Here is a 26,061-nt window from a genome sequence, read left to right on the forward strand (position 1 = left end):
ACAAATGACATTTCTGCTCCAAAGTACATCATTGTAATGGACCATATTATTCTGGACTGTGGATACAAATGATTTTTTTTTTCCCCACAGCAACCTGTTACAATTCTTGAGACACAATCATGCACAAAACATCATTTGCAATTATAGCAGTTTGCCATTTTCGTCTGCTCCATGCTTATTTCTCATTTGATTGATAATCCATGTACTTCAAGCTAATGAAGTTTCTTCATGCTGCCACTTAATAGGCATTACCAGTTTTTACAACCTAAATTTCAGGACAACATTGGCATTTTTTGTTTGAAGGAAAAAGAAAAAAAAAATTTAGGAGCTTCACAGTGCATTTTTTCACATGGATTCCTCGGGTGCCACAGAGAAATAGTCAGTGGAGAACGTTCATTGGTATAATGAAGAATTTAGACTATGGATTTCATTTCAGATTAATCGTTGCCCAAACTTTCAAATAGTCCTTCAAAAAAATCTGTGATTCCCCAAGTAGTGTCCTGTGGAGGGTCAGAGGCACCTTTTTCGGACCCACAATTATTTTGATTACCAATTACTTAATTTTCGGTAGTGGTATTGGTAGTAATTCTGATATTGAAAAAAATTTTAGTTGCATGGTCTAATAGTTGTTGGTTTAAACAAATCATATGAAGAGACTTCTACGGTTCTAGACTGCATATCTAACTTAGATACCTTTGTCAGAAGCAATGCAGATTGATTTTAAGTCAGTATTTACTACTAGAGAGTATAAATCCAGACTTTATACATCATAAAAGCAAGAACATATTGTACTGTTAGAGAATGACTGAGCTGCCAAAGTTCCGCAGTACCTGAACAGAGATTGGCTCTTGAAAAACATGTATTTTATTTAATTTCTTAGAGGATATGTGGGGAAAATACCTTTCCAGGTAAGGTTCATGCTTCATTAATACTTCGATGCACTGCTTGTTTTTCATCGGTTACAGACTTGCATGTTTGCATAAACCGCCCAGAAATAGCTTCATCACCAGCGTCATCACCTTGGGTTGCAGTAACCTTTGTGAAAACTTTAGAGCTCGAATGGCAGTGTGTACAGCATCAATACCTTTCAGAATTTTACAAAACTTGCTGATTAAATCTGATTTTAAGTACTACTTTCAGTCTAGAACCCTGCCTTTTTAATAATCAATTAAAACGTCGTTTCATTGTGTTTATTCAGCGTGTATAAAGCACTGCTTGACATGTATTAGACCTTACATAGCAGTACACAGCTGTAGCCCATCCAGCTTTTTCCAAACGAGTTTGCACAAGGAATAAAAGATTGCCATCTGAGCAACACTGGAGGGAGACAAGAGAAGACAAAAGGCAGTTAAGCACTACAAAAAAAGAAAAGACCCTGTTGAGATAGAAATTTCTGAGCAAATGCCTCAATTTCACAGGGAGATACTGTAGCAGGCAATGTACATTGATTTTAGCACATGAAGTACATTGCATTTGGGATTCATTAAGCTTCATTTTGTGCACTATCGTGAATGGGTCTGTCAGCTACTCTCTCAAGTAATCCACAGTTTCAAAGCAAGGAGGTAGAATAAACCGAAGGGAAAATATAATGTGCCCCACAAAGAGAGTAAGCCAGTTTTAAAAAGAAAACGCTTTGGTTGCTAAAAGCCATAAATCACAGTAGCAGTAATCAAAACGTAAACATTTTTGAAGGATTTTATGCTTACAGAGTTTTTAATACGACTTACAAACACCACTAAGTTCATGCTCCTAGCTGACGGGGTGGGAATCCCATTACAAGGACAGATGCACTAATGGAGTGCAGAGCCTTATTTCTGTCATTTGGAAGAGAAAACGCAGACAACTGTTCGATACTTTGTAGTTATTCACTTCTTCACTGAATATGGGCAAGGCATTCCTGGTTTTGGTCACGGTTGGTTTTGCAACTTCTGTATTTGCAGCAGGAGGATGCTTAAGATGGTGCTATTTGCTCTCCCCTCTGTTTTTCCTTGGGAGCTAGCTGCAGAGCTCGCCGTGGCACTTCACCACCTCTCCAGGCACCAGCTGCCAAATCTAGAAGCCACAGAAAGTGGCACGTCCATGAAGTCGGATTTTTCAGGCACCCACCAAATCCAAGGCTGGGTTGAAATCTGTTTGTGAATGCGTATGAGGTCTGGAGTACTGGGTTTCTGTGTAATTTATTTTGGTTTATGTTTTGTTTTTTGTTGAGAAGCATGTAAGTCCAAGAGATTTATCCAAAAATCTGTTTAGTAGATTTTATTTAGTAATGATGATGCCAGTGGCATTGTTTGTCTTAGTCTGCTATAAATTATAGTGATTTAGAGGCAAAAGGTTCATGAAGTTTCTCTAAATTTTCCTAGAGTGATTGGTTTGCAATGCCAAATCACTAAAAGAATGGGATTGTATATGGCTGTGAGGAAAAAAAAAATAAAATCAATCTTCGTTCTTCATTGCTCAGTTCTCCAGCTTTTGTGCTTTGTCTTCAGCAGATATTAGGCTGTTATTAATGAAATTAGCCTAAGCAACAGGGCTTTACTGCCAAACTTCGCTACATGCCGCATTCTGTAGCAGAGCATAACTTTATGCATGTTGCTGTTTCAGGTTGATGGCACAGGTGCTTGAGGTCTTGAGCAGAGAGAAGAGTAGAGGAAAACTGTTGACCAGTTGCTGGGAATTGTACTCCTGCACTGTACTAGTAACCTGTTAGAGGAAAACACAGGACCCTCGAATTAGCCTCTTGTGGTTTAAATACTGAATTTAACACTTTTTTTCCGAGTGATGTTTTGTCTCAGATATGTATTGGGAGTCACTGCTAACGAGGTGGTCACCGAAGAGGTGCTGCGCCTGTGAGGTGAGAGGCTTGGAGCGTGTGGCAGCCCAGCTCCTGCCGGCCCCGCGGCCGAACACAGCGCTCAGCCTGATCCGAAGGAAGAATGCAGTAGATTAATGTCAGATAGCTGCTGCTTTCTGCAGGAAGTTTTCCTCTTTCTTTCCTTTCCCTAGTTTTTGATCTTTTAAAAGAGCACAGGATAAGTGACAGCAGTAGACTTAACAGTTATTGGGTTGCAAAGTAGTGGATGTGGACTACTTGGTGGTTAGCTTACATTTATACTCTGATCGCAGCTGCCGTTTGGGTCAGAAAGAGTTTTCCCTTTTGATAGATTGGCTGCGTGCTAGGAAAACTTGTCTTTCCCCAGAGCATCATGTAATTATTTGGTGGCGAAGAGTTGTGCTACGTTGCTATGGACATGAGGCTCTCCACACCGAGAGCTGCTGTAATGCTGATATATGTGAGTCTAATCATTCTGTCACTGAGATGTAATATCGATACGCCAGGACAACATTTCTATCAGAGGGCCTATTACTTGCCCTCTTAGTTGAAGAGGGGAGGAGGACTGGGACAAGCCAAATTCGGACCGTTTCTTAGCCCGAGAGAGGCTCCGTTGCATTAGGGTTCGGTCCTGTGACCTTTAATATCTGCCGGAGATACCAGCACTATCTAAACGGCGGCCCTTAGGAGTGCTGCCGCACCCCGCGGGCTGGCTAAGCCCCGGGGTGGGAGATGGGTGCGCGTCTTGTTTTGTGCAGGACCGCGGTTGCGGCGGCGCGAGCCGGGCGGGCGGGAGGCGGGGGCGGGCGGCAGCCCTGTGCCCTCTGCCCGTGCTGCGGGACTGGAGGACGTGCTGTCTGCAGCGCCGGAGGGCTGAGGAGCTGGGGCAGGGTTAAAGTTTTCTGCGGGAGTCTACAACAGGGCTGTGTCAGGAGTCGTGCTGGCGACAGCTACGGCACGGAACTGCTACTCACCTGTAGAATTAAAACAGTGAGAAGGTAGATTAAAAAGGGATGAATTTCTCATGCTTGATCGTCAGGGTTTATAAAATCAGTGTGTAACTGAACTGAATTCAAACGCTAAGATATATAAGCAGAGTACTTCGTTGACGTCTGAAGAATGCCTAATTCATTTAGAAGGAAACTTTGAAGGTGATCATCTTTCTGGGTATGTTTTCCTGCTAAGGTAATCGTATTTCTCCTAGCAATCAGTTTTGAAAGTTGTCTTATTTCTACAGTGCAAAAATCCTGCTGGTGAACATCCCCCAATTGCACTCATAATTATTTCTGATTAAAAGTGCCCTGGCCTGACAGCACCAGGGAAATTAATAGGAGAAGCTTTCTACAAGTTTTAGAAGATGGGCAAAGACATACTCACTCCCTCTTAAAATTATTTAAGCAGGTGCTGTGGGAAGCCATTGCTTTTATAAGGCTCTTCAGATGTTTACAGCAAAACATTTTTTCCCAGTGATTGAATTTTTCGAAGTACTAAAATACCACGGAGAAATATGTTTCCCACCAGTTTTATGGCTCCCTGGATGCATTCTATACAAACCTTGTATCTGCCTGGACACAAACACTCTATTGCAAAAAGATATCTTGCCATTTTAACAAGCTATACTGCTTTGAAAGGATACACTGCATCACCAGTGGGAATGTCAGTACCTTAAGAGTAATACTTCTTTAAGGGTACTATTTTATTAAAGCAGACCTCAGTAATTTGTTCCTGACTGTTATACACCCTTATTTTATTAAAGGTATTTTACATCTGTGGAGGAGATTACTACCACTCCTATTTTCTCCACTGCTTGGCTTTAATGGATGGTGTGGAATATAATATTTATTAAGCCTAAGCAGGGGAGGACATAATAGCAGAATTGTCCTTTATAACCTATTTTACACAGTTGTAAAATAAACCTTAATAAAGCAGGAATAATTATCCACGAATATCCAGGAAATGGAGTACTCTGCCTGCTTCAAATATTTGGAGGACTTAACTGCTGGTTATACAAGTGCTTTAAGAAATGGAACTCAACAGTAATAATATTGATCTTAGTTTGGTACTATTTTAAAATATATTAAGAGATGGAAGTATCTTTTGTGTCATGATTACTATGTTAGCATAAATCATATAATACGTAACTATAATCTCTATATAGTATTAACTGAGTATATACCTGCGGAAGACAAACACATTACAAAAATATTTATACTTACTAACTTTGAAGTTTAGAGTTCCTTTCCGTTATTCTGATGGCACCCAGAGCCCTGCAGCTGGCTTCCTGGCTACCAGTCAGTTCTGCTGGTGATCACTAAGCTTCGATGTCAGGGAGTAACATCATTCCTTATTGGTCAGTCCTGTACGCCTTTAGATTAGCTTATGGCCAGAGAGAACTTAAGTTTACTGCCTGGACCCCACAAGGCAATGAGTGTCTTGATTCCAGCCCGGTTTTGCCCAAGATTAGGAACACAGACTTTGCACCGAGCGTATGCACAGCTGACATTTGATTAGTTCCCTGGACCGGGAAGACAACTTCAAAAAAGCCTTTCTGGTGGCACATTTGCAGCTTTAGCAGGCAGGTGGAGTTTTTCAGGTGCAAAATGGGAACACAAGCATATGTGCCATACAGGTGAAAATTTGGTCCCGCTGATCACAGCTATCTGGAAGCATTTATATAGTCGTGTGGGTTTTGTGAATAGGGAAAAATGGAATCTTTCTAATGAGATCTGTTTCAAATTATTGGTTATACTACCAGATACTGCAGTAAAGGGAGTAGATGATGAAAATTATTTAACAGCACATTGTATATTTTTATTACAATGAGTAGAACATGAAAGAGATTGCCTAACTGTGGAGGCATAGAAGGCCTTTTCTTGGGTACACGGTTTTGCTTGTCCGTTCTTGAGTACCGCACTTACGGACGGACGTGGCGTGGCGTCAGCAGAGCTTGCCGTGGCAGCCCGCCTCGCCCATCGGGCAGACCCGTGCAGGCGGCTTTTGCAGGCAGCTGCCGGCTTGTGCTGCCCATTCGGCAAGTTAAGCCAAGCGGGAGCTACCTCCTGTCCAGAAGGCGTGCAGCTGCAGTTAGCGTGGTGCTGGGATTGAGCTCCTGCCCTTCGCCCTCTCCCTTCTTCCCGGGTCCCCCACGCGCAGTCGTTGGATACACGCTGAAGCATGGTTTATTAATCTGAACGTGATGCTCGCTAATCACGGTTGTGTTTGGCCAGGAGCTGGCTTGCCTGAGGACATGGCAGAGCAGGCGCGATGCTGCCTGCGAGTGGACCTCACCGTCTGTGTGGTGGGGACTGATATTCTCCAGCCAGCTCTGGCTGCCCGTGCTGGTAAGCTGACAGTTCAGTTAACAGACATTTCTTCAGCTTGAACACCATCAGCCTGTTCCTATTTATCCTTATCACAGCCAGCCCGTATTTCTTCACCTTTCTTATGCAATAATTTTACTGGGTTTTGTACTGCTGCTTGGATAGCTTTGTTCTTCTGTTTCTTGTACGATTTCTCTTCTTGGTGGCAGTCACTGGAATCTGTCTCAAAGGAAAAAAGGGAAAGATTTTGTATTAAGGACCTAATGCGGCTTTGCAAGAAACTGATTCCTGATCAGATATTCCAGAAGGGCTGGGAAAGCAATTCCTATCTTCTCCCTTCCTTCCTGATTTCTTCCTCCTGTTGTCCTGGTTTTTATGTTTTTTTTCATAAATGAATATTGTGGAAATGATTTGGACTAAAGTTATTACATTAATTATCCAAACTGACATTTTTGCAGTGTGTGAAAGGACAGGGTGGTATGTAAAATAGATGCACTAAGAACACCTACAGTATGACAACAAGTAGCAGGGTAATTGCTGAAAATGAAGTCTTTTCTGCTATCCCTTCCCTTCAACATCTGTTGTTCCATATGGAGTCATAAATATTTGCAACAAAATAGTTGAAGAAATAATCTCAACATTAATAGGGAAAAGCTGAATCCGCCAAGAAAATTGAAGAATCTTTTTTTTTCTTGGCAAGTTCCTCCTACCCATCCTCATCTGACAGTTTAAAATCTCAGTAAAAGAATAGTCAGACTACGGTGATGCTTAAAAATCATCATGAAAAAAACCTTTGTGAATGTTAATAGGAGAATTAGCTGAGAAAAATTTTATAACCTCTTGATAATGGCCATGAGGAGGTTTTTGTTTGTTTTGCTTCATTTTCCTCCTTTCTTCCATGCCACAGTAATTTTATTACTAGCCTTTTATTGAATAGTTCACATTTTCACTTTTCTCTATTGTCAGTAGAAATAATGGTTCTGGTCGTTGTGAGGAAGGATAAGGTACTGTTACTAGCTGAAAGTAACTAAATTGCCATATGGAAAATGCAGCTCGATAGTACTTAAGCTTCTACGTAGATTAAGAAGCAACTTAAAGCACAGAACAACTTTAAATGTTTTGGAATCCAGATTACCAAAACCTGCCTGAGGAGCAGCTCATAGGAGAAAGCAAGTATAATAATAACACAGACAAACTATAAATTGTAAATAATTGTTGTGAATATAAAATACAGCATTTTTGAAGGCTTTTTATAGATTTCTTAGTAGCCTTAATTGTACTTATGGTTCTCCTTAATGAACAGAATTTAATCAGGTGACATCAGTTGTATTTGTTTTTCTAAATCTGTACATACTGAACTTTAGACTGAAGTTACTTGCAATGAAACACTTTAGTTCTGACATCTAGCTAGTGAATTCCTGCACTTCTCAATTTCATTTTTTATTATTGCAAACCTAGTATTTCATCTAACTTGGGTCCTTTTTTTTCAGGTTTGAATTAATAAAATATTTTCAGGTGTTTTTACCGTCAGTGCCGTGTGAACATCTGAGTATATTGTAAATATGTTGAAGTTATAAATAGGTATAATTTTCTGTGTTATTAATGAGAGTACATTGATGAAAATGTCAAAGCTGTATAATTACGCACCTCTTGATAAAGACTGCGCAGATAAAGACAATTTGTAAACTGTAATTTCAGGCTTTTCTAGTGAAATTTTCATTTCTCTGCCTTTTGCCACCTCCTCCGATTCAAACACTAAGTGCCTGCTTTATGACGTCCTTCAGGAGAACACACGCTCATCATTCCTGAGAACAGGTCTATGGAAAGGTGGTGAATGCATTGCTTGCACAGTTCGCTTTCTCTTTTTTTACTACTCCAAATACTCAGTTTTTCCTAAGCTAGCACATTGCTCTAAATGTAGTAGACATGGCTGTAAAAGACAATAAAAAATATTTCTGTAAATATACTAGCAACAAAGGGAGGGCTAAGGAGAATCTCCATCCTTTATTGGGTGCAGGGGGAAACATAGTGACAGAGGATGAGGAAAAGGCTGAGGTACTTAATGCCGCCTTTGCCTCCGTCTTTAATAGTAGGACCAGTTGTTCTCTGGGTACCCGGCCCCCTGAGCTGGAAGACAGGGAGGGGGAGCAGAATGAAGTCCTCATCATCCACGGGGAAGTGGTTAGCGACCTGCTACACCGCCCAGACGCACGCATCCATGGGGCCGGATGGGATCCACCCAAGGGTACTGAGGGAGCCGGCAGAAGTGCTCACCACGTCACTTTCCATCATTTATCAGCAGTCCTGGCTAACCGGGGAGGTCCCAGTTGACTGGAGGTTAGCAAATGTGATGCCCATCTACAAGAAGGGCCGGAGGGAGGATCTGGGGAACTACGGGCCTGTCAGCCTGACCTCTGCGCAGGGGAAGGTTATGGAGCAGATCACCCTGAGTGCCATTGTGTGGCATGTACGGGACAACCAGGTGATCCGGCCCAGTCAGCATGGGTTTATGAAAGGCGGGTCCTGCTTGACCAACCTGATCTCCTTCTATGACAAGGTGACCCACTTAGTGGGTGAGGGAAGGGCTGCGGATGTTGTCTACCCAGACTTTAGTAAAGCCTTTGACACCATTTCCCCCAGTGTTCTCCTGGAAAAACTGGCTGCTCGCAGCTTGGATGGGTGTACTCTTTGCTGGGTGAAAAACTGGCCGGATGGTCGGGCCCAAAGAGTTGTGGTGAATGGAGTTAAATCCAGTTGGCGGCCGGTCACGAGCGGTGTTCCCAGGGCTCAGTACTGGGGCCAGTTCTGTTTCATAGCTTTACCAGTGGTCTGGACAAGGGGACCGAGCGCACCCTCAGTAAGTTTGCAGATGACACCAAGTTGGGTGGGAGTGTTGATCTGCTTGAGGGTAGGAAGGTTCTACAGAGGGATCTGGACAGACTGGATCGATGGGCCGAGGCCAACTGTATGAGGTTTAACAAGGCCGAGTGCTGGGTCCTGCACTTGGGTCACAACAACCCCATGCAGCGCTACAGGCTTGGGGAAGAGCAGCTGGAAAGCTGCCCGGCAGAAAAGGACCTGGGGGTGTTGGTCGACAGCCGGCTGAATATGAGCCAGCAGTGTGCCCGGGTAGCCAAGAAGGCCAATAGCATCCTGGCTTGTATCAAAAATAGTGTGGCCAGCAGGAGCAGGGAAGTGATCGTCCTCCTGTACTCGGCACTGGCGAGGCCGCACCTTGAATGCTGTGTTCAGTTTTGGGCCCCTCGCTACAAGAAAGACATGGAGGTGCTGGAGCGTGTCCAGAGAAGGGCAACGAAGCTGGTGAAGGGTCTAGAGCACAAGTCTTATGAGGAGCGGCTGAGGGAACTGGGGTTGTTTAGCCTGGAGAAAAGGAGGCTGAGGGGAGACCTTATCGCTCTCTGCAACCACCTGAAAGGAGGTTGTAGCGAGGTGGGGGTCGGTCTCTTCTCCCAAGTTACAACTGATAGGACAAGAGGAAATGGCCTCAAGTTGCGCCAGGGGAGGGTTAGACTGGATATTAGGAAAAATTTCTTCACCGAAAGGGTTGTCAAGCACTGGAACAGGTTGAGTCACCATCCCTGGAGGTATTTAAAGGCGTGTGGATGTGGCGCTTAGGGACATGGTTTAGTGGTGGACTTGGCAGTGCTAGGTTAATGGTTGGTCTCAATGATGACCTTAAAGGTCCTTTCCAACCTAAACAATTCTATGATTCTGTGGTCTACTTTTCCCCCCCCCGTGTTGAAAACAATGAAAAGGTTTTATTAAACACTTCTTCAGGACAAAATCAATTGATTTCAGAGTGCTTAGGTGAAGACCAGCTTGGACGTGGATACCGTGAAGCAGAGCATAGTTGATATTACTGTTTTGTGATAGTTTCCAAAAGCGTTTAAGGCAGCCTGGAAATGTATATATAATGATTAGATACTATTTTTAAAGTGAAGTTTTTTTTATGGCAAAGCTCAGTAGTGAAAAATGCTTGTGTGCTATCAAGTTGTATCAATCATTTGAAAATGAAATAAAGTCTGATTTAAAGCTAGTGCACTGGATTAATCAGCTACTCCCCAATTGCATTCATTGACCCTGTTCATTCGGGGACTGTAATTAAGAAAAACAGCAGTGACTTTAAATTTGGCACCTGAATCACAAGGTTAAAGCAGTAAATTTCTAAGTCTGATTGGTGCCAGGTTAGGAGGAGGTATCTCTTTTCTCACTGATGAACAGGAATGCTCAGCTCCTGGCAGAGAAGCAATGAGTGAGGGAGAAGAAGGCAGGCAGAGGTTTATGGAGGATTTTCAGAGTTATTAAGACGCTGAAGACAGAACCCTGTCCTTGGAGACTTACATATACAAAATATTTGAAATAAACCATGCTTCAGATTACAGGTTTTTCATATTTACGTTACTGTAAAAGAAAAAAATTCTGCTAGTTTCCATTTAAGCAAGACAGAAGTTGCCAAGGTTTAAAATTAAAATAGGAAGTCTCACTTTTTTGGAAAACTGCTTTTTGCAGTCAAAAATTAGAATTTGGGCCCTAATTCTGTCAAAATACCCATGTTTGGACACCACTGCTTATCACTGTTGTTGTGAAGTAGATATACAAGTGGAAGTCAAGGGATGTCTTGCCACTATAAAGATACATCGGTTTAGATGATTCTGTAAGATCTTTGGGCAAATAATGCTATTTCAAATAAAAATGTATCTTATTTTCGGAGATGAGTAGCACATACAACCCAGCTGATATTGCAGATCTTCTATTTTATTTTATTAAAAGTCAAAAACGTCCATTAGAGTATCTAGGCTGTTCTTTTGTAACTCTGGACCATTAAATGTAATCCCCATCGCTCAGATGTGAAGCTCAAAGAATTATAATTGCAGTAAACTATTTCAGCCCTTAGGTTTCTAAATTGTATGCTATGGGCAGGGAAAAGGAGTGACCCAGCTGCCATGCTGATATCTGGGTCCAAAACTGTCTTACTGATGCTTGCTGAAGGCTTTCTGAGATCAGATGTCTTGGTTAGTAACTAACAGATTAATAATTATAAATTTCAAATAAATTGATACTCTCTTCTCCACATGCCACATATTTATTTTATGCATGAATTATATTCTGTAAGCTGTTGGAGGTGAATAATGCTTATACAGCTCCAGAAAGATGAAGTTTTGAAGTGTGTATGGAGAAATAACTTGCTGGTCTAACTAGTGTTCGGCAAGATGTAAATTGTAGCTTTAATATTTCTGCCTTGTTTTGAGAGGGATGTGACATGTCAAGTGTATCAGGTACATGAATGATGGGTTTAAAAGCATGCCTTCTGAAAGAATATAAACCAGCTGGCAAATAAAATTGCCTGTTGGTTTGGGCCATGCACTGTCATGCGGGGAGCAATTCATGTTACTCGTGTTCCCAGTGCTGCGTTTAGTCCATAGGTTGATGCTTCGTTTTCCAATCCCTATTTTTGCAGCTTAGGCAGAAGACAGAAGATGAAATATTTCAGTATATTGAATTAAGAACAGGAAACTTTCTAGCAGATTTCCATGTGCTTTCCTGGGATAATATTCCATTCACTGTTAGTGTTTACTGTGTATTTCTTTCTCAGCAATATAATTCTTGCTTTCGTCTATTCATCTGGATGCCAGCTAGAAATTAAAATAAAAAGACTGCACTCTAAATGGATTCCTGAATGCTATTATAAAGCATGGCAGGTTTAACAAACAAGCTCGATAAAAGTAGTTCCTACTTTGCTTCAATAAATAGAAAGGTTGTTTGTGTCCTTGGTTTGATTGTAGTTGTCCTAGCTTTATTTCTTGCTTATTCTGTTGTACTAGATGTGTGAGTGCAGCTTCTAGCATTTACATTTTTAGTGTTCTTTAAAATCAAAATGCTTAAATCAACATCTTTTTGTCTATTAAAGAGATGCATTTGATACAGTCCACAAAAAATGCTTCCAACACATGCTATTTTTAATTGCTTTACCAATTATGATTTCTCAAGTCTAGCTAATAAATTTCTGTCTAACTGTGCACTTATTCAGAATATGGGCAAGATGTAGACACCATTCAGATGTGAAGACCTATTACAAGATTGAAATAGATTTCTAATGCATTTATCATTCATCTTTGCAGAGTGTGATTTCAATCAGAAAAAAAAAAATGATGAATGGTTTGACAGTTTCCACCCATATACGCTAAAACATAATATGCTTCTTCTAGTTTTCAGCTATTACAGACTTTAACATGCAATGTGACCTTGGTCTGCAAAGCATGTTTGGTTAGCACAAAAACTTAATCATAAGAAGTCATAAGTAGAATCCTTCTTCTTTACTGCCCTTTTTCTGGGACTTGGAAATTTATTGCTTCTGGGACAGGTAGGATATGAACAATGGGCCAAATAGAGTCCAGGGTTATCTCATCTGTGTGAAAACTGCTGCTGAAAATCGATGTGACCTCTGCTACACTGTCATCCCAATTCCCACCCTCTGTGTCCTATTTGTCTTTTGGTAGAAGCTTAGATCTGTGTGCTGTCTCTATGTGTCTCTCTTGGGCCAGATTATCAAAATGAATCATTGCCTGCATACCTCTTATATTTCTATTTATTTTCCTGGTGTTGACTAGGTCTGATGAAATATGATTCTTTTTGCATTTGATCCTCACTGCAGCAAGCAGCACCTAATTTAGCTGTGTCTATCTCTTTAAAGAAGAGTAATACTATTTTGAAACTTCAATCTGCTGTACAGTAACATTACAAACCATAGACCATGCAACCTGTCTTCACAGTCAATAGTAATTTTCCTTTCAGCCAATTTAATGTTATTACTTTCATCTCCAAAATGTAGAGATTTCTAGAGATTTTAAAGCAGCTATAGTTTTGTTATGCATACTTCATGTATTACTTTCTTTTTCAAATGCCACTTCTGTTTAGTCTTTTGTGACTCCATGGCTTATATATTATTTCTGTGTAGCATCCTATGCAACAACTAATCAGTTTATTTTAAAAACTCTGCCACTGATAAAAGTTATTTAACTATGAGAAATGGTGTATCTGAATCAGCACAAACTCCGTGGTCTGAGTATGTTACCGGAGCTGGGTTTTTTTAAATGGATCATTTACATTACATGAACACAGCTCTAAAATGATAGCTACGAAGATGTGTAGAGGTTACTGGCTTTTGTTGTTATTAGTCCTGAAGAATCATTATGAAGATGTTCCATGTAATGAACTCATACAGTGAAAACAAAATACTCCCTAAACAGAGATTTCAAAGAATACTTGAAAACTGCTAATGCTCCACGTTCGTTGTCAGTAGGTCTGTTTCAGAAACACAGCAAAAAGTGCTTGCTGCTCAATAGATGCTCCTGGAGTTTGTTAAACTAGATAATAGTACTGCTGTATGGACACTGTGGTTTAATTTGTTGTCAGATTCTTCCTGATTTTTTTTTTTTTTTTTTTTTTTTTTAATAAGAGAGGTGGGAGAAGGAGGCCTTTTGAATATGGTATGGTCTAATTGTACATCCTGGCTTTAATATGACCAAGACACTTGACAAATGAAACTCTCAGGACTGGCTGTTGCCCTTAGAAAACACACGCATCGTGAACTTATGGTCAATACATTAGTTGCAAGCTTTACTAAAAAGCAATTGCTGAGAAGATATTCTTCACGATTTCTGCAAGTGCAGGAACATAATATATATAGACTGGATTTCCCTGGAATATTACACAGAAATATTTTTTTAAGATTTCTGAGTAAAAGAAACATACAGAGTTTGGCTTTAAAGACTGGTAGATTTTAATTTTGTGGTTTTCAGCAATTAACTTGCTGTTTAAAATGAATACGTGGGGAAGAAGTACTCATAGGGATCTGAGAGAAGGTGGTACACTTACTATCCTAAAATATGGTCAAATTATCCTATTCAAAAATGTGAGTTCATTGGTGATAGTACTGATTCATGACAAAATTTAAAGGATTTTTGAAAAATAATTACTAATGTTGTTGTTTCTTTCCGGATACACGTGTCTGCTGTCTGTGCACAGCTTGATGTATAACAACATGATCTATTTGAAACAACGAGTGAAGGGGAAGCTACCAGGTCCCGATTCTCCAATTTGTAAGAGATGCATCAATCTAGTTCTGCGCAGTAAATCGCCGGAGCGAGGCCTGTGCCGGAGCACCCTCTCCTCCCCGGCCGCTCCCGAGACCCCCAGCCACCCAGCTCTCCTCATACCTTCGGTAGAGATAACTCAGCAAAGCATTTTTGGCCACTGCCCGTGACTAGAAAGGCTGACGGTAGCAAGGTACTTGTTAAGAAAACCTGCACTGACACTTTACTGACAATGTGGCGTTGGTGCTAGCTAAGCAGGAGGGGATGACTCAGTGGAGATTATTTACTGCTGAGTATGGGAAGGATAACGTTAAAGGAGTAAAGAGAAGCGATACATTTCTTGATTAGAATTTTGTCAAGGTTATAGCAACAAAAAACGCACATCACAGAATGGCAAACACGATGGAATGAAGAAAGGACATTCAGGTTTAATGAACTGCGTAATACTGTTATAATTCTGTAGTATAATTCTGTAGAATTTGAGATATAATAGTCTATACTCTATTACAGCTGTATTATAGGCTTCAGTATATTTATTATTGTTCTGTACTATTTTGCAAACTTACCTTAGCAACAGTCACAGCTGCCCAAAGACTGAAACAATGTCAGTTTTACTAATGTGCTTGTATTTTGACTTCCAGGTAAACGGAATGCTAGTTTCTAGAAATTACTTCTACCTGTATTTCCAATGCTTTCTGATGTTGCTTTTAAACCTATCTTTACAGAAGAGGTCCAAATTGCCATTCCAATAATGAAACCAACCTTAGATAAAGTCCAACTGGCTGGACAGGCCTTGCCTCCTGGATTTCCGGCGCCATTTCTTTTTGCTGATGGTCTTTCATCAGTAGAAACACTATTAACCAACATTCAGGTAAATTATTCTCTATAGGCCCAGGCTATGTCATGATAGATAAAATGTGTTTCTTTTTCAATCTCTTTAAAAAGTTTCAGAAACTGTTTTATATCTGCAACTCTAATTTCTTTTATTTAATGTAATGCCTAGGTTTCCACTATCTGGCATTATCGATCGTGAAAGGTTTCGTACATTGTCTATTTGACTTAATAGTTGGCAATAATGGTCATATTAAAATTCACCAGTCTCATTATTCCTCCTTTGCTTTTCCCTGCAGTTGATCGAGGTCAGCAATGATATGGCACTCCGTTTGTAATAAACCACATCAGTAGGATGAATTAGCAAAAGCTATACTGAATGATTCCATGCCACAAAATTGTGCATATATAACATTTAGCTTCTTCAGATGCCCAGTTGCATTCCACCTCTATAGGTTCCTGCTTTTAATTTTTCTGTTCTCCTGGAGGGTGTAAAAGAAACAAATGGATGAATTTTGTCACTGCTGAAAGAAAATGGTATTTTCAGATCTTACATTTGTGTGTGTTTTAGGGCCTGCTGAAGGTGGCTGTGGACAATGCAAGAGTCCAGGAAAAGCAGATACAGCAGGAAAAGAAAGAGTTAAAGATGGAGCTTTGTAGAGAGAGAGAACTAAGAGAGAGCTTGGAAAGGCAACTCACAGCTGAGCTGCAAAGCAGAGGTGAGTGAATGAAAAATGGAGTTTAGATATCTATTAAATGTATAACCCTTTGGCATTTCCAGCTGGAGCTGTTGAGGACTCGGAGTTAACTGACATTCATACTTCAGTGTAATGCAGCAGTGGACTAGCACTGGTAATGAAAGATTTAAATTTAATAAAAACAGAATGAAGCACACTTTTCCGTAAGCAGACAGAACAGTGACTGAAGGATTATTTCCTGGAGGGCAACTGGCTGCAGAGAGTTTTGGCAGGTTCTGTGGAGGAAAGCTGATTCGGTTTCATGGCTTTCACATGTATTATTACCACTCCACTTGTGTATTCCCAGCCCGATTTCTTCATTTGACAGCTTTAATTTCTTTTGTTTTCTGCTATTATTCTCCAAGTATTGAGAATCAGTCTTACTGTGAGAAAGATAGTATGTCCGTAATTTGGGTGATTTTTTTCATTACTTTACTACTTATCTAGCCCACATTTCTGTAGCTTAGGTGCTAGTCAGCTAGTTTTTCTCGTAGATAACTTCAGTGCAACAAAATAGATGGAACTATGAGAAATTGTCTACCCAAGTGCAAGATCTGAAGGAAATAACCCTAGATAATTTTTTTTTTTTTCCCATCAGAAGAGTGAGATACAATAACACTCCCCATATGGGGCCTTCTAAGACAAAACCATGACTGTTTAGAAGCTTTTGATAATAATAGGCAATTAAATTGGTAAATCTGAATTTTTCGCTGTGATATTGCAAAGAAGGCAGTATTCTTTTTAAAATTCAAATCTGCATCTGAAGGAGAGGAATAGTACTTTATGTGCCAAAAGCTACTTCTAGATTACATCCATGAAATCAGAAAGATAAAACTAGATAAGACCAAAAATGTAGGTGCCAAGTACTACCTTCCTGTGCATTTCAAACTGAAATTAGGTGTATAGAACAGAGCTGTCTGCAGTGCCTAGTCTCAGTGAGAGGCAAGAAAGAAGAGCACTTCTAAGTCAAGTTGTGAAGGGTCAGTAAATATTATTGAAGTTGTTAAATTGCAGTGGGTGTTCAGAAATGCTGCATCACCCCAGTCGCGGTGTGGATGAGACTGGTGTATTTTTATAAAACAAAACTTATCTCCCTGTAGGCAAACAGCATACTATGCACGTCCTGAGTCACATTTAAGTCAACAAAAGCCTTAAGCCATTCACACGCTTTGTTGGCTTCTGGCTCAAAAGAGAGTTTCACCAATAATCAATATCCTCAGAATTGTTTGTCTTTCACGTCATCGCCACATGCACATCTTTATTATTATAGAAAGTCAGAGGTAGGCTTTTTCACATGGGTTGCTCAATTTTCCAAAGTTACATTCTGCAGATCACATTTTGACATTAATATTAAGTCTCTCAGAAATTTCCCATGTAATGGTATGCTTTTTTTTTTCCCCTGACTGGAGCGTTCACAAATCCAGAAAGATGTGTAAAAGTCAATAAGGATTCAGATGAACAAGTGGGCACAAAACGTTACGTAAATACTGTGGATTTTCCCAGAAATTTTTCAGATTTTTTTAGTAAGTTTTCTAAGAATATTTTGTGATTTGAAATTCACAGGTATCTAACATACAGGAGAAGCAACTAAATAAAATGGATTGCAAAATACTGCTTGTATAAATTCAACTTTCATTTTAACAATACTTGTGAGCAATATTTGTCGGAGTGTACACGCTAGCTAACCTGACTCTAAAATAGATGGTAATTTTAAAAGGGCATTTATGTTTTAAGCTAAATTTCTTTTTAGTCTTTCAGTTTTACCTGCCTTTTCTAGTGCCATCACTTCTCCATACGTTTGATTCTGTAATGAATCCATGGGGCTAAGTACTGCTCAGTGGAGTTTGACTACGCACATGAAGTGAAGCAGCACAGTGCAGAAGCATTCTTCCATCCTCTGCACAGGCTGCGCTGGGTTGTAGAAATGCAGCGCTTTCCGATGAGCTGGGGTATGCTGTGGAAGTGGTCTCTGACCCCTCTCTGAGCTTGCTAAAAATGTTCTCCTGCTGCTTCTGAGAAAGTACGTGGGCATCAGCCTCCGGTCCAACTAATCTTCCTCATGCCAATCAGACATGCCAGCTGACTGCAGATTTCCTGGAACAAGAGCTGTGCCCAGAAGGAGAGTATTTTCTGGCTGGAGGATACGCTCAGCAGAAGTGTGGTGACGGGCCTGTAGAGATCCTACCAAGCAGTTTAAACCAGGGAAGGGAGGCGCAGGTCATACAAAGAAGAGACACAAGAGAGTGTTCTTGCAGCACTGGTGAAAAAACAAGTGTAAGAGCCCATTAAAGATAGTTTAATAAGGATAATAAGGACAGTCTGTTAGCCAGCAGGAGCACAGGAAGAGTTGTTGTTGGCAGAGGTAGGTATTTTAGATGTAGTTCTGGCCCAAGTAATGATAACCTGGTGCTGGTGAAAAATAAGGTTAAATATGGGATTAAGATACGGGGTTTGAAAAGGAAAAGGCTTAAAAGGTGCAGTTTATTGCTTGAATTTATATAGGTGAGGAAATACAATCGTAGCCTATGTCAGCAGTTCTCAGTGAAGATATTGATCACCTGGCTACAATTAATACTGTACAATTCTGTAGTTATAGTTTTAACTTTATGTATAGTTTGGTTTAAGACTAAGATTAGTCAGGAATACTTCTGTTTTCTGCCAACTCTTACGTGGCTGTACCAATGGCCTGTGGATGATTTTTGTCAAGGCACTGTTTCTGCTTTCTCTCTGTAAAAGAGCGAAGATGACTGTAAAGTGCATTGAGATCTAACACAAAGCTGTAGAGGAGCACTGTATTATTGCATTGTTACCTCTCCTAAGTCCAAACAGCCAGCTACTAAACAGCGTTTCATGGAGTGCTTCAGTCAGAAGGAGAAATTGCTAATGAAGAGAATATACTTGATTTACTTACCAGTGTTACAAGCTTGTTTTCAACCTGCTTTCTACCTTGAAAGTTCCTTTTAATTTCTCTCTGAGATTCTCAACATACACCCCATGCTTTTTTTGTTTCTCTCCTTTCTCTGCCTTCCCCTCTTTTTTTTTATCCCACTAGTGATGAAGTGCGAATGTACTCAACATTACTCAGTACATACCCCTTCTCTACACATTTGATCTTTCATCTGAGTGTGTACCCACTTAACCCAGCTTCTCAATAGCCTTACGCCTGGCTTCTATCTTGGGTGGTGGTTTTTGTTATTGTGCTTCAAAATTAACCCAACTGCTGCACCATTTTTAACAAAAAAATTACCACCTAATTCCATGGGATTTCACTCTCTACACCATTGGTACTGACATTTCAGATTCTCCAACACTGCACACAGACAGTTTGCCTGCAGAAATAAATTTCATTTCTTTTTACTGTTAGGAAACATAACTAAAACCAAATCTCTGACACATTCAGAAAACTTCCTCCATCCATGAAGAGTGGTCAGGGAAGACATAACCAGTGTGTTTGGATTATCTTTCTAGATAAAACTGCAGGAGGAGGAGGGTACAATATAATTCTCAGCATCAAGGGAAAAGGTTAGAATGAAGAGAGATTTATTTAATTCCGAGGATGTACATTGCTGCTGTTGCTAGAAATTAGTTTAAGCCAATGATCTGTTCATCCAAACTCTGCAGAACTGTAGCTGGAATTTAGTCCCAATTGGTGAGGTCCGTGTAACAGGAACCACCGGGCTGGCTCCGAGACTCTTAGGTTCTGGTCAGGAGACTTAAATCCATGGGGCTGTTCCAGGGTGAGAATAAGATTTAAGATCTTCAACAAGATCTGAAGCCCTTTCAGATTGTTCGTGGTTTCACTGCAGGATATGGCTTGAGGGTTTTTTTGGTTTTATATCAGATTCATGCCAGAATTTTTTTTTTTTTTTCTCGAGCTAGAACTGGGCCCTTGGACATTGAACATAAACTCATTTACTGTCTCCATTATATATTAATTGTGCTTTAACAGCTACTCTTACAATATATTTACATTTCAGCAACAATTCAGAAACGCTTGAAGAAAGAAAAAAAGGCAAAGAGAAAATTGCAGGAGGCTTTGGAATTTGAATCAAAGAGAAGAGAACAAGTGGAACAGGCGCTTAAACAGGCCACATCAGGTGACGGTCTCAGGATGTTAAATGGTAATGTCTTAGTTGGCCTTTCACAGTTAGCTTAAAATGATGTTTAATTGAGTGAAAAAAAGTACGATGATGCACAAAGCAAATTCCAGAATAAAAAGCCACAATCCTTTCCTGAAATAATAAAAAAATCTATTTCAGGCCATGTGCTCTGGGTCACGAATTAAAAAAATAAGTCTGCAACTAGAGAAACAGACAGAGCAGTTTACACAGACATGACAAGAAATGCTGAATATATTACCAGAGAAATCTGTTACAGTGCCAGCTAAGACAATGTGAAATTTGGTTCCTATAAGGTTCTCTGAACTCTCCTCTCCCAGCAGATTCGTTTTTAGAACTGCTGAGCTTCATTTTAAAAGCCGTTTGGCTGAAGTTTGCTCAGCCTCAGGACCTATGAAGTTTGTTAAATATGTATCAGCTTTCAGAGCTGACTAGGTTTTGAATACTTCCCAAATATTCTTGTGAAACAAAAACAAATCAGTTAATCTCCTAACAGGGTGATTATGTTTTTGGGTAGTGGGAGGATTTGCCTCTCTTGCTTAATGTGGTTCTGGCCAAAGTTTAGAGCTTTGGTTTGAATCTTTTAAGACTGAACCTAGTTGAGTTTTAATTCATTTCAGGTTCCGTAGCTAAGGTTCAGTCTGTGCGTCCCTACCCCGAAGTCTCTGCAGAGGCTCATGAATCAGAGTTACATTCAGTCTCTGCTGCGTTTGTGTGTCATGTAGTCTTTACGTTAACTTTGTGCTGCCTGCTTCGGGCACTGCTGGCAACCGAGCCATAATAACATAAGCAGACTGCAAAAACGGCCTGAACTGCTGAGTACAAATAATGACTTTAGCTTGTCTTGAGTTCTCAGTCGTGAGGGCTACCCAAACTGTTTTTTAAAGTTAGGGCAAGCCTGTCTACGTGAACTGCCACTGCAACACTCTGCAATGGACTGCGAGTTGTGATTTATCTAGAGCACCTAAGAGATATAAACTCTTTAAGTACGAGAGCAACATCTTTCAGAGGCATTCTCATCTGCTGGGTTTTATAGTCCAGCATATCACTGCAACCAGGAACTGGCTGGCGTTTCTGATGTACTGACAGTGAACGGTGGTGATTCAGACATGGATATACAGCTTGCAGTTGCGCCGTGGTAAGGGACAATGACCCAGGGGAGAGTGCGTGGACAGAGCCAGCAGAAACCTTTTCCACCACCTCCACTGGATCAGAAAAATGCCCAGATCGGATCCCACAGACATAGCCAGCACCTTGAGATGAATGTCAGAAAAAAACTAAAATCCTTATGTTCTGTAAGGTCATTCGCCCAGATTCTGCCGCCGCTGGTAAGCACCTGCCGCTTGCACGACAGTTAGGAGTACTCAGCAGTTCTGGAAGCCACAAATTAAAGGGTACCAACATGCCAGCAATGTGATTAACAGATCTTTACATCTGCTATTGTGGGCCTGGCTGCTAACGTTTTGATTTGCAGGCGCGCTCAGGTAGTCATATATATGTTAGTGCCTGCAAGAAGCTGATATTTACATGCTAATCTGATTGCACATGCAAATCAGGTAGCTCATTAGCATCTTAATCCACAATTTAATTGCAGGTACAATTTTATGACAACAAAATGTGAAGGGCTATTCTGAATATTTTTAATTTAACTCTGACAGTCTGTCTCATTTAACAGATGCTGTTATTAGTTACAGATGACTTTGTCATTTTACGTATATACAACATGTACTCTAAGAGGTTTGAAAAGAAAGAACCTTCTTAGATTAATAGACCAGTGCCCTGAACTTCCCTTCAAAACGGGAATCTCAATAAGGGAAACTCTATGTGATAGCAGTCACTTGTAATTTTATACGAAAAAATTGTATACGTGAAAATATTATTTATTTGACCGTATATATTTACAGGGCTGCATATGCATACATCACATATATTTCATGTACACGTATATTACTGAGATATTACTCATATTACTCTTCTGTGTATGGACTATACTTTAATGGGTTGCCCTGCTTTGACATAGAGTTCAGTTAGGCTGTAGGGTGACCAGCAAAATGTCATCTTTGCGATAGATACTGACTCTCCAACTAAAGTGATCTGAGAAAGAAAGCAACAGTACAGTTATTCTCTGTTTGAGAAAGTCCAGAACAGGCTTCTACACAGAAAAACTTCAAAACTGTATACGCAGCTCCCTTTCAGGTGTGGGTTTTTTTCTTGCTGTAATTTCTGAGTGCTGTGTTACAAGGGAAGCAGATGTTTCTCCAGGATTTGAGGTGCCATAGATTCAAATCACATACCCTTCATGCTAATCCTTGTTGGCACAAGGTGGATAATGGCATCTGTTATCATAACACCCTGGGGTGTTTGAGCCCCCGCCCCCACCCCAAAGGACTGTGCATACAGACGTATTATCAATATGAAATTAAATAGTTCAAAAGTGCATATCATTATGAGACTCTCTCTCAGCTTGGAAAAAAAAGCACAATCCATTTTGGAAGGCTCTTCTCAGAAATCTGGAAACGTTTCACATAATACCACATACGTCATTTTGCTTTGGGTGCATGCTTACAACATCCTGACCTGAGTCTTCTAAATGGAATTCGCACAGTCCTTATCTGTAACATGCACTCATACCAACGGATGCACACAAATGTGTTGACTGGGTCTTTAATTCTGTACTTTTGCAGGTATATGGCCAGGAGAGTCAAAGTAGTTTAATATTATCACAGTTTAATTTCGACTTTTATTTTTCATATGTCAGATGCCCTCATTCTCCAAGAGAATTTTCCAGACATATTAATATCATGTGTTGGTTATTATCTGATCGTCAGACAAATGTGAAGCCCGTTAAAAATAATTCACTGTGAGACCAGTAATGTTTGCACATTTTGGAAGCAATTTACTACTGAAAATTCCATGAAGACCAAATGTTTTATGCAAGACCGTGTAACTTGGAGATCACCCTAGTTTGCTATAAATATTTTTCTAAAGATGCATGAGAGAAGGGTGAAGGGGAATGCATTAATCTTCAGTGTCACGTCTTTCAGATGCTGGAATCCCAGATATGGAAATAGAACACAACGGAACCCAACATGACAGTGCAGCAATGCAAGGTGCAGTATGTTCCGCATCCCATCACATACAGGTTCACCATGAGCCATATTAAAAATTAAATGAAATGCAGAATAGTTTTTGTCTCTGTTTTCTGCTTTAAGATAAATGTAAATCACACAACTTCATTTAGGTTTTGTGCTTAATAAAGAAAACCTTTGAAAGATCAGTACTTTACAAGACCAGAAATTAAATTTGTTTAAATAGAGGCGTGGGAAACTCATATTTAGGCTATGAGATATATGCGCTTAGTTCAAAAGTGATTTTACATATGATTTATCTTTTTTAAATGTTTTACCTCTGATTCTTACCTAGCTATCAAGATCATAGGTGTTTTCAAAAAATACATGAACTGTAGGTGGAAAAAGAAAGTCGTGTTCATGTTATGAGCAATCGTATAGTGCTCCATTTTCCTCCCTGTTCAGTGACTGTTTGTAAATACAGAACATGCATATATTGTCTGAGTGCTTCCCAAAGAATAATAAATGCATTCTGACTATAGGCGTGTGAAGTAAGGGAGTTGTGTAATCATCACGCAGGGGAGCCGAGATACAGAGATCTTAAGGGTTGTATCCATTACCACTGGAAGCCTGTTTGAGACACACAGAAAATCCATGGTCACCTGTGGTAAAATTTGATCTGAGCAATCTGACCATAGAAATTCTCTTGACTTTGGAGAAAGTCCAGTTTTGTAATGTTGGTTTTATAGAAAACCAACCTTATTCTCCCTTCAACCCTGTGCTGTATTCATTACACACCATTCAGCTCTGCGCTGGCTGCTATAGCAGCTTGGAGACAGCTGCCTCTTTCAATATAACTGCTGCTTCTTAGAGCACTTCCACCCTTTCTACTGAATCATGTAACGGTAATGTGCAAAAAATAATGTGTGTTGAAGTAACTAAAGACAGTCCCCTTCTGTGTAGACAGAAGAGGGACTGCAGTACAGTTATAGATACAAACATAACTTCTAGCGTTTCTCAACTGTTAAAGGCTTGACTTTGCATACCTCTGGTATGCATATGTCGTCCATCTGTCATCTATACAGGAAAGCTTTCAAATATTTTTACTGCTGTCTCTTTTTGTGATTTTAGGTTCATATGCTACGTATTACATCGAAGGAGAATCACAACTTTATCGTAATGCAGATATATACATATAACATATGTGTGTGTATATATATGTACACATATGATTAGAGTTGTGCTCTAAATATTGCAGTTGGAACATCATTACTGCCAGAAATAGTCAAAATATAGGATAAGCACTTGGGACACATGTATTTAAATTTGACAAGCAAAATATTCTTAATGGTTCTGATCTATTTATGATACCTGATGAGATGAGTGCTCAGTGCTCTTCCAAAAAGATTCTGAGAGTCAAAGGTGAATCTGGGCAGAATCTAGTAAAAAAAAGAAGTTGATTTCAATTTTCAATTGAAGAAAAAAAGTTACAGTTGGCTCAAATGAGTCTTCCCGTGAAAAATGATTATAAATAACTGTGGGGAAAGTGATGCATAGCCACTTCCAACAACCATTTACTTAGCAGAAGGAATTAAGAGAACTTTCTTGTACTTCCTATAGGCTATTGATATACAATAAAACCTCGTGATTTTATGATTTTTATTTCAGGTTGGTTTTTGGGTTGTGAGTTTTTGGGTTGTTTTTTTAATCTGATCCCAACTACATCAGTCTTTAGTTTTAACAGGGTTTGGATCATGAAGTTTTTGTTCGGGTTAAAAGCCTGAAGAAAGGGAGAACTGGATATCCACTAACGTTCAGTATTTCTGAGCTTGGTGGCCCTCTGTGAAAGCAGAACATGGCTTGCGCAATAGGAGTTTTAAACCTGTCCTATACTCCTCAATGGCAAAGCATCTCTTGTCTTCACCACAGTAATGAATGACAGTGTACGCTGACTTCTGTGACAGTGCCGGTGCAGTAATCCTGTTCATACGTAAACGTGTGATGAGTTTAGCCAGTTTTTCGCTAAGGACTCTCAGCTGATAAAAAGGTTTCTGAAGAGCTCTCTATAGGGCTTGTTTAGATTTCAAAGTGTTTCTGTCCTGTGGCACCATCTCTTTCATTTTTATTTATGCTGATACTGTAATATCTTTTTATTCTTTTTTCCTTTGATTACAATTTTTGTACTTGACAGCTACTATTGCACTTACGTCTTTAACAATTTGAGCACACTCCCTCGTTGCCCCCTTCATTTGCTGCCTTTGTTTTTTGGGCCCTGGGAGGAGGAAGGGTCAAAACACATGTCCCTAATACAAAGCTGTTTCCAAGCTTCCAAAATCTCTCTCTATTGCACAGAAGAAAGCTTTAGCATCAATGCAGACCTTTCTTTTTCTGTTGTCAATAGCTCTGCTGGACAGAAATCTATCATTCACACAGCGCCTTTCCTTTGAAATTCAATTAGTTTCACTGCCAGTATCTCCTTAAGACGGTTTAAAGGAAAATTACAAAAATACTACACAGCCACCTTTCACAGTGATTAAGTCATATCATATTTTATGCTCATTTCTTAAAATTATTTTATTAACACAAGCTGTTCATATACTGGGATTCTGATCCGCACTGTAAATCTTTTCCGTTTAGTTGACTCATTTTCTCTATGCTTTGTATATTAATTGAATGGAAATTTTGTGCAGACGAGACTTAAAACTTTTTTGAACTTTACAGTCTAATACCTCCATCCTCTGTATATGTGATCTTCTAGTCCAGCATAGCTTGAACTGAGAGAAGCTTTTCAGCTGACAAAACGGAAAAGTAAGAGTTGCTGGAGTCGTGAAGGCCCCTGCATAGTTGAGCGGTGCAGGAGAGGGTGATGCATGCACACAGATACCCTTCTGGCCTTGCTTCCATAACTCACTTGTGGGCCAGCAAGATAGTGCATCAACCATTTTATCAACCAATCTCCGTTTCACATAAAATAAACATACTGGGTGTCATTAAGTGCACCTTCAGATCAATGATTTTTGCAAATGACATTCAAGTACCATTC

The 26,061-nt window shown here is 40.0% G+C and overlaps 1 protein-coding gene across 4 annotated transcripts in view; it reads left to right on the forward strand.

Annotated features, from left to right (window-relative positions):
* Positions 1-26,061, forward strand: part of DACH2 (dachshund family transcription factor 2) — a 314,332-nt gene that overhangs the window by 280,595 nt on the left and 7,676 nt on the right. For 2 of the 4 annotated variants that reach the window (XM_029996617.2, XM_029996619.2), the window contains exons 8-11: positions 14,990-15,135; positions 15,667-15,814; positions 19,810-19,953; positions 22,995-23,060. In XM_029996617.2, coding sequence (XP_029852477.1) covers positions 14,990-15,135; positions 15,667-15,814; positions 19,810-19,953; positions 22,995-23,060 — 504 coding nt within the window. The remainder of the gene's footprint in view (positions 1-14,989; positions 15,136-15,666; positions 15,815-19,809; positions 19,954-22,994; positions 23,061-26,061) is intronic. The other 2 variants (XM_029996618.2, XM_029996620.2) reach the window with 1 other exon arrangement.

This window comes from Aquila chrysaetos, chromosome 21 (assembly GCF_900496995.4).
Source record: "Aquila chrysaetos chrysaetos chromosome 21, bAquChr1.4, whole genome shotgun sequence".
NCBI lineage: Eukaryota > Metazoa > Chordata > Aves > Accipitriformes > Accipitridae > Aquila > Aquila chrysaetos.